This window comes from Diorhabda sublineata, chromosome 4 (genome assembly GCF_026230105.1).
Source record: "Diorhabda sublineata isolate icDioSubl1.1 chromosome 4, icDioSubl1.1, whole genome shotgun sequence".
NCBI lineage: Eukaryota > Metazoa > Arthropoda > Insecta > Coleoptera > Chrysomelidae > Diorhabda > Diorhabda sublineata.
In genome coordinates this window covers 24329590-24338563 of record NC_079477.1, presented here as the reverse complement: position 1 = coordinate 24338563, position 8974 = coordinate 24329590, and the positions used below count along the sequence as shown (strand labels likewise).

At 31.5% G+C, this 8974-nt stretch overlaps 2 protein-coding genes across 3 annotated transcripts in view; one reads left to right on the top strand and one right to left on the bottom strand.

Moving 5' to 3' along the window:
* Positions 1-1049: 1049 nt before the first annotated feature.
* Positions 1050-1886, bottom strand: LOC130442873 (uncharacterized). Its single transcript, XM_056777259.1, has 3 exons — positions 1767-1886; positions 1495-1710; positions 1050-1437 (listed from the first exon to the last, which is right to left on the bottom strand). The coding sequence occupies exons 1-3, from the start codon at positions 1799-1801 to the stop codon at positions 1176-1178; spliced, it is 513 nt and encodes a 170-aa protein (XP_056633237.1). The 5' UTR covers positions 1802-1886; the 3' UTR covers positions 1050-1175.
* Positions 1887-4286: 2400 nt separating this feature from the next.
* LOC130443015 (rho GTPase-activating protein 100F) overlaps positions 4287-8974 on the top strand; it is an 83142-nt gene continuing 78454 nt past the window's right edge. For both annotated transcript variants that reach the window (XM_056777458.1, XM_056777459.1), the window contains exon 1: positions 4287-4933. The gene's annotated coding sequence lies outside the window, so the exon portion shown is untranslated. The remainder of the gene's footprint in view (positions 4934-8974) is intronic.

Below are 8974 nucleotides of genomic sequence, written 5' to 3'. Positions count from 1 at the left end.
CTCAAATACTTTAATTTATATATAAAATTGTTACAATCATTCTGATAGGTTTTTGATTTGTCATTTATTGCATCTAACTGAACATTTTTTTGACTTTTTTACCATAAGAGTTACTCCTTTTCTCTACCCTCCATATCTAAAAATTTCTTCCACGTTTTTGTGATCGGCATTTTTTCAACCAAAAATAAACGAAATCTTAAAAATGGTATATTTTGTTTTTAAAATACTTTCAGAGTTAAGTTTGCTATTAATTAATGTTTTTTTTCTTCTTCCACTTATTTTAGTGCTTGCCCTCTATGTTCCATTTTCTTCAGTCTCGATGTCTATGATTCGGCCCATCTCTTTGGAAGTCAGCCCGCTGACCTCCTGGTGGTTGGCTTCTTCTTGAATGCTTTCATCATCATCGCCATAGGTTTAATAAAAACATTAAGTAGTTGTCTGCTTGATGAACACGAGGTTATCGTTGTCGGCAACGTAGCGTGTGTTGTTATAATACAGTTTTCATTATTAGTTACGTATAAATAAAACATTTTTCTATGTTTAAGAATAAACAGAATAAACCTTTTTTAAGTTAAGTTCTTACCTTATTACATAATCACGTTAAAATGAGAAACACACTTTCAAACCATTTTTGTTGTAGAATATTCGTATTTTTTGGCATCATAAATAAAAACTTTATCAGGTGTTTTAGTCGTGGTATTTTCACATCCTGGCACAAAACACGATTTAAATACTATTTTTCAGATGTATCAAAAATTTAATAATAGTGTTTATTTTAGAATAACTATTGTATTTACGACGACCTTACTGATATGCTTAAACTAACTACAAAATTTTTAAATTTTCAATTATTTTTTCTCTATAAATATGGATCAGACTTAAAAAATTGTAATAAAAGTTGTATATAAACTATAGGCTATTTTTGTTCTCAAACCATGCAAGTACTATATTCTAGCGGATTTTTTAAACACTCCAGGATGTTCAATAACTGATTAATTGTATTAGTAAAGATCAAGTATTACAGGGGAAAAAAGAATAACCAACAAATCTAATATTGAAGTAATTATCAGATTCAAATTTTTGTTATGTTTTTTATTATATTCTAATTAAAAGAACTCAATAAATATAAAAGTTGAGTTTTATTTTTTTATTATTGTTCATCACATTCAATTAAATCAATCTTCTTTACTAGGTTCTGTGTTACTATTTTCGTTTGAGCTCTCTATCGAGCATTCTTCGCTGTTTCCCATATTTTGATCTGATATCTGATCTTTTGTAGAATACTTTTTGATTTCCTCCAAATCTTCAGGCAAAAAATCATGTTTTAATATACAATTAAGAGTTCCTGTAGAGATACCGACCATATGTGCTCTATTATTGAGTGATAAATTAGGATATTTTTGAAAAGATTCTTTTATATATGGAATGTAAGCTAACCTTAAAATTCAAATAGAAAAATCAATTAATGTATTTACGTAAAATAATGTTACTCACCTATACATTACTTTCTTTTTGGATATTCTTGACTTTTTACTAAACTGGTTGTTTTCAAATAAGGTTCTTTCCCATTCTCTAACTGTTTCCCAACGAGGAAGTTTCGTCTTAAACCTTATAAAAAAATTTGTACGTATTTGTTCGCCTGTAAGACCTGTGTACTGTTTCTCATGATACCAAACTGCGGCGACAATTTTCTGCTCTCTAGTGTATGTTCTAAAAATTTAATAATACTAATTTTCCGTCTATATAATTGAAAAACTTCCTCTTACAAGTGGCTTTTGGTTTTCTTTTTTGTCGACGACATTGTTTGGTTTTCAAATGTAACTCATATTACACGAATTTGTATGAATTTATAATCATTATTTAGTTTTACATATTCAACTAACACTTCTTCTTTTTTATGTTTGTAAACTCAACCAATTGAGATATCTATATAGGTTATTTTTATTGTTTTATTTTTGTCATTTTTATTATCGCATATATTAATTATTAAATTATATATTATTATATTAAAAAGGTGCATCGTTTATTATCTCGAATAAAAACACCTGTTCTTCTTAAGCGTCTACATCTAGTATATTTACGTCACTTGTCACAATGTCTGCCCCGTCAGTTATTTAAGTATTGTGAATAATTGATACTGAAACATAACATGTTCATTTAAATAATTTAATTGTATCAATATAGATAATAATTGTTGTTGTTCATTCATCTCGAATCGACCTTTGGTCTCGCGATTTTGTCACGTCAGTTTTTCTCGTAAAATTACTGATCGGCAAAATTATTCCGTTAAAAAAAGAAATTTATCCGACAAAAAAAGCTCTTGTGTTTTCAGTTGATTAAATATTCTTCAATATCTTTTCAAAAGTCAGAATCGTTAATTTTTTACAAGATAGGCAACCAGATTTACAAATCATTACCGGTTTTGAGATTAATAGAGGCAAACGCCAGGCAATTTTATTATTTTTCTATCCTCTCGTACGTACAATTTTTTACGACGCCTTTGGCTAATTCCTATACATCTACTTCCCTTCTCCTACCTGTTTAAACTTCGATATACCATATCTCTATTATATTTTGTCATTCCCAGACTTTTCACGAGCCTCAAGGGATACAGACGAAAATATTTTTTGATATAATGTGACACTCATATAAAAGGTCACGCCCTCGCAATATCTGAAGACCGATCCCACGCAAATTGATGATTATTTTCATCTTATTTTACGTAACTAACTCATACATTATCAGTGACACAGATTTTGTTATTGAAAAAATGTTTTTTTTTTTAAATTAGTAAGCAAATAAATTTTTATTAAACTGCGTTTACGAGGATATCTAAATTATTTAAAAATTTACACAGAATATAGAAAATTAATTAGATTTAATTATGGTAGCATTAAATTCTGAATATTTTTTGAGAATCAGGAAGATATACAATAATTATTTTTATTGTAATGTATGCAACCACCTTTTCACGATTTTATTTTGTATGTTCTATTTTAAAATATAGGTACATATTATACAGGGTTAGATTATAAGTTTAAATGGTTGCTACAGAAGTATATGTGTTAAAATAAAATATATAGGGTGGTCTTAAAAAGAATTAATAACATATCAACGGTTTTCAACATTATCAAGAGATATAGAAAGACTGAAAATGTCGAAAATTGTCGTAAATCTAATAAAAACGCTGATAGAAATCACTTGGCACTAGACAACAATACGAGGTTTGCTTGCAAAATACTTAAAAAAATTGAATAATAACTTTACCTTAAGATTGCAGGCGCCGCCAGTTTGCACTGCTGCTGTAGCTAGTTCGAGTCAGAGCGCTCTGCGTGTAAGTTGGGGTGAGTGTCTGCTTGTTGACAGTTACCCTTTTCCACCTGTCGTTAACGTGGAGCTCTCTCTGATTAAGCAACATAAATTTTCTTTCAAATATAGGCAAAAATGGCCGAATGAGTTCGGGCTTGTGTTCTTAAAGACCGTAGATTGACAGTCAAAATGACAGCTGTCAATCCCCAATACAATCTTCCACGAAATTCTCATATAAAAACTTGAATTTAGAAAATAGTGTGCGAAAGTAGAGGAAAGAGGGGAATTTTTCGACCGAGTCATCACTAGAGACAAGTTCTGTTCTTAAGAATTCGATGTTGAGCTCAAATCTCAAAGCAAACAATTAAAGCTAGCAGGAAAACCGAGAACAAGAAAGTCGCGAAAATCAAGGTCCAAAATGAAGACAATGTTGATTACTTTCTTTCATCCTAGGGGTATTATTCACAAGAAATTTGTCTCTTCCGGCCAGAGAGTGAAAGGAAATTTTTACGTTTCGAGAAGTCTCAGAGCTGGTGTAGCCCGAGTTCGACTCGATTTGGCACAAGGGGTCGCGTGGATCCTTCATCACGATAATTCGCACGTTCACACGAACGAACCCGAAGCTCAATCACAGTGACAGAGCATCCGTTTTAGCTCCTTGTGACTTCCAAACCGTAAAATGGTGCTTCGGGGACGGCACTTAAAGAAAAAGTGGAAGCCAACAAGTTAGAAACGACACGGCAATTGAATAGTATGAAAACTGAAGACTTGTAGTATCGGAATAATTGTAAAAAGAAAGTTATTATGCAACTTTTATACGTATTTTGACGATAAATTTCGTATAGCTTAGTCGTCAGTTGTTGAAAATTATTGTTTTAAAAACTTTTTAAATTACGTGTAAATTAATGAAAACCCGTAGGTGAACCACCCTATAGAGCTACTTATAAGAAATAGCAAGCTAACCGTCTCTTCCAGTCGACCTCCGTTGCTCCCCTAAAGAAAAACCTCGCAGGAGCAGCGCTCGTGTTTCATCCCCCTTTTGACCTACACGCACGACGCACGCGCTCGCTTATTTTCCCGATTTTCCCGGCCGCCTCGGCACCGTTCGCCAGAACTCGTGCTGGGAGGGGGCCGAACAGTCAAGCCATCGGGGCTGCTCCAAATTTGAACGTAGACGTTTTAAACGTATTTTACTTAATTATTAACTAATTAGAAGGCGATTAGAAAGCCATGAGTGTTAGTGAGGTTCGTTAAACCCGTCCAACATTGAAGTAAAGTTTGACGACGTCGAGAAAACACCTTCGGGGTTTATAACGCCATTTTTTCACCTCGGGGAAATTATCTTCTCGTAGACAATTATTCGTTGTTGATGGCGAAGGGACAATAACTTCAAGAATACCGATTAATCGAATTCTGATCGGGGGACGTGTTTTATTTTTTATTTCAAGTAATTGTATTAAGAAAAGTCTCGGCCGGAATTATTGATTGGTTTGTACGATCTACAACCTACTATTACGGAGCCGTTGATAAAATTAGGCTAAAATGCAGCGAATCCGGATCAACGTAAAGCACCAGAAATGTTTTGGAAGAATTTTTAAAAATAGGTGATCATGTATGTATATAGGTGAGTGTGATTCAATTGAATATTTAGTTAATTTATTTTTTTGCGTTGATCCTGGCTTTTGAGGTAATAAATTCTAGCTTCATATCGATTCTTTCTTATCGTTAAATACATAAATGTTACGTTGGTATAAAAAAAACTTCATATTTATCTCGTATCATAAATTTATACAGTGTCTTCCCAAAGTTATGTAATTTATATTTTCATTTTTGTTATAAATAACATAAAAAATGTAGGATACCAGTTTTTTTTTAATAATAATTCGGACTATTTGTATGAGTTGATTGGAAGTATACGGGGTACACCGTTAGTCAAAAATTTACTATTTACATTTAATAGCACGGATTCTTTTACCAATAAAGAAAAATATTATATGTCTTTAGGGACTTTCTTTTAAAAAACGAACTGCCATTTGTGTTTGCAGACTGTTTTTTTTAAATAAATCTAAATTTGTTTTTTCACAGTAAAACCGACATATAACCTTGGAATTTGTGTTTTTTCAAAAAAAAATCCACATTAGTGTTTAAAGACTGTCTCTCTCCACACAATCCAACCGACATTTGCCTTAAAAGTTAGTTTTTTTAAAAATAAGTAGGTACTTCCCTGTAGAGACTACCTGTTTCAAGAATCAACCGACATATGTCCTTAAAATTTGTGTTTTTCCAAAAACAAATAGATACTAATCTTTAAAGACTGTCTTTTCCAAATATAAACCGATATTTGTCTTTAGAGACAGTTTTTGTTTAAATCAAACCGACATTTCCCTTGAGAAACTATGCTTTTTTGGAAACAAATCGACACTTTCCTGTAGAGACTACCTTTTTCAAAAATCAACCGACATCTATCCTTAGACTTCGTGTTTTTTCAAAAACAAATCGATAATAGTCTTCAAAGACTGTCTTCTTCACAAACCAACCGACATTTTTCTTTAAAGACAATTTTTTTTAAATCTAACCGACATTTGCCTTGAGAAACTATGTTTTTTCAAAAGCAAATCGACAATAGTCTTTAAAGACTGTCTTTTCCAAAAATAAACCGATATTTGTCTTCAGACACTGTCTTTTCCAAAAATAAATCGATATTTGTCTTTAGAGACAGTTTTTGTTTAAATCAAACCGACATTTCCCTTGAGAAACTATGCTTTTTTGGAAACAAATCGACACTTTCCTGTAGAGACTACCTTTTTCAAAAATCAACCGACATCTGTCCTTAGAATTCATGTCTTTTCAAAAACAAATCGACAATAGTCTTCAAAGACTGTCTTCTTCACAAACCAACCGACATTTTTCTTTAAAGACAATTTTTTTTAAATCTAACCGACATTTGCCTTGAGAAACTATGTTTTTTCAAAAGCAAATCGACAATAGTCTTTAAAGACTGTCTTTTCCAAAAATAAACCGATATTTGTCTTCAGACACTGTCTTTTCCAAAAATAAATCGATATTTGTCTTTAGAGACAGTTTTTGTTTAAATCAAACCGACATTTCCCTTGAGAAACTATGCTTTTTTGGAAACAAATCGACACTTTCCTGTAGAGACTACCTTTTTCAAAAATCAACCGACATAGGTCCTTAGAATTCGTGTTTTTTCAAAAACAAATCGACAATAGTCTTTAAAGACTGTCTTTTCCAAAAATAAACCGATATTTGTCTTCAGACACTGTCTTTTCCAAAAATAAATCGACATTTTTCTTTAAAGACAATTTTTTTTAAATCTAACCGACATTTGCCTTGAGAAACTATGCTTTTTTGGAAACAAATCGACACTTTCCTGTAGAGACTACCTTTTTCAAAAATCAACCGACATCTGTCCTTAGAATTCATGTCTTTTCAAAAACAAATCGACAATAGTCTTCAAAGACTGTCTTCTTCACAAACCAACCGACATTTTTCTTTAAAGACTGTCTTTTTTAAAAATCAACCGACATTTGTCTTTAGAGACAATTTTTGTTTGAATCCAAACGACATTTGCCTTGAGAAACTATGTTTTTTCAAAAACAAATCAACATTTTCCTGTAGAGACTACCTTTTTAAAAAATCAACCAATATATTTGTGTTTTCAAATTTGTGTTTTTCAAAAACAAATCGACAATAGTTTTTAAAGACTGTCTTTTCCAAAAATAAATCGATATTTGTCTTTAGAGACAGTTTTTGTTTAAATCAAACCGACATTTCCCTTGAGAAACTATGCTTTTTTGGAAACAAATCGACACTTTCCTGTAGAGACTACCTTTTTCAAAAATCAACCGACATAGGTCCTTAGAATTCGTGTTTTTTCAAAAACAAATCGACAATAGTCTTTAAAGACTGTCTTTTCCAAAAATAAACCGATATTTGTCTTCAGACACTGTCTTTTCCAAAAATAAATCGACATTTTTCTTTAAAGACAATTTTTTTTAAATCTAACCGACATTTGCCTTGAGAAACTATGCTTTTTTGGAAACAAATCGACACTTTCCTGTAGAGACTACCTTTTTCAAAAATCAACCGACATAGGTCCTTAGAATTCGTGTTTTTTCAAAAACAAATCGATAATAGTCTTCAAAGACTGTCTTCTTCACAAACCAACCGACATTTTTCTTTAAAGACAATTTTTTTTAAATCTAACCGACATTTGCCTTGAGAAACTATGCTTTTTTGGAAACAAATCGACACTTTCCTGTAGAGACTACCTTTTTCAAAAATCAACCGACATCTGTCCTTAGACTTCGTGTTTTTTCAAAAACAAATCGACAATAGTCTTCAAAGACTGTCTTCTTCACAAACCAACCGACATTTTTCTTTAAAGACAATTTTTTTTAAATCTAACCGACATTTGCCTTGAGAAACTATGCTTTTTTGGAAACAAATCGACACTTTCCTGTAGAGACTACCTTTTTCAAAAATCAACCGACATCTGTCCTTAGAATTCATGTCTTTTCAAAAACAAATCGACAATAGTCTTCAAAGACTGTCTTCTTCACAAACCAACCGACATTTTTCTTTAAAGACAATTTTTTTTAAATCTAACCGACATTTGCCTTGAGAAACTATGTTTTTTCAAAAGCAAATCGACAATAGTCTTTAAAGACTGTCTTTTCCAAAAATAAACCGATATTTGTCTTCAGACACTGTCTTTTCCAAAAATAAATCGATATTTGTCTTTAGAGACAGTTTTTGTTTAAATCAAACCGACATTTCCCTTGAGAAACTATGCTTTTTTGGAAACAAATCGACACTTTCCTGTAGAGACTACCTTTTTCAAAAATCAACCGACATAGTTCCTTAGAATTCGTGTTTTTTCAAAAACAAATCGACAATAGTCTTTAAAGACTGTCTTTTCCAAAAATAAACCGATATTTGTCTTCAGACACTGTCTTTTCCAAAAATAAATCGACATTTTTCTTTAAAGACAATTTTTTTTAAATCTAACCGACATTTGCCTTGAGAAACTATGCTTTTTTGGAAACAAATCGACACTTTCCTGTAGAGACTACCTTTTTCAAAAATCAACCGACATCTGTCCTTAGAATTCATGTCTTTTCAAAAACAAATCGACAATAGTCTTCAAAGACTGTCTTCTTCACAAACCAACCGACATTTTTCTTTAAAGACTGTCTTTTTTAAAAATCAACCGACATTTGTCTTTAGAGACAATTTTTGTTTGAATCCAAACGACATTTGCCTTGAGAAACTATGTTTTTTCAAAAACAAATCAACATTTTCCTGTAGAGACTACCTTTTTAAAAAATCAACCAATATATTTGTGTTTTCAAATTTGTGTTTTTCAAAAACAAATCGACAATAGTTTTTAAAGACTGTCTTTTCCAAAAATAAATCGATATTTGTCTTTAGAGACAGTTTTTGTTTAAATCAAACCGACATTTCCCTTGAGAAACTATGCTTTTTTGGAAACAAATCGACACTTTCCTGTAGAGACTACCTTTTTCAAAAATCAACCGACATCTATCCTTAGACTTCGTGTTTTTTCAAAAACAAATCGATAATAGTCTTCAAAGACTGTCTTCTTCACAAACCAACCGACATTTTTCTTTAAAGACAATTT

Excerpts from the sequence above, each read along its gene's own strand:
- LOC130442873 (XM_056777259.1), bottom strand. The coding sequence starts at position 1,801 with ATGTCGTCGACAAAAAAGAAAACCAAAAGCCACTT. Across the intron at positions 1,711-1,766 it reads AAGAAAACCAAAAGCCACTT|AACATACACTAGAGAGCAGA; the intron begins GTAAGAGGAAGT and ends TTAAATTTTTAG. Across the intron at positions 1,438-1,494 it reads AAAAAGAAAGTAATGTATAG|GTTAGCTTACATTCCATATA; the intron begins GTGAGTAACATT and ends TTGAATTTTAAG.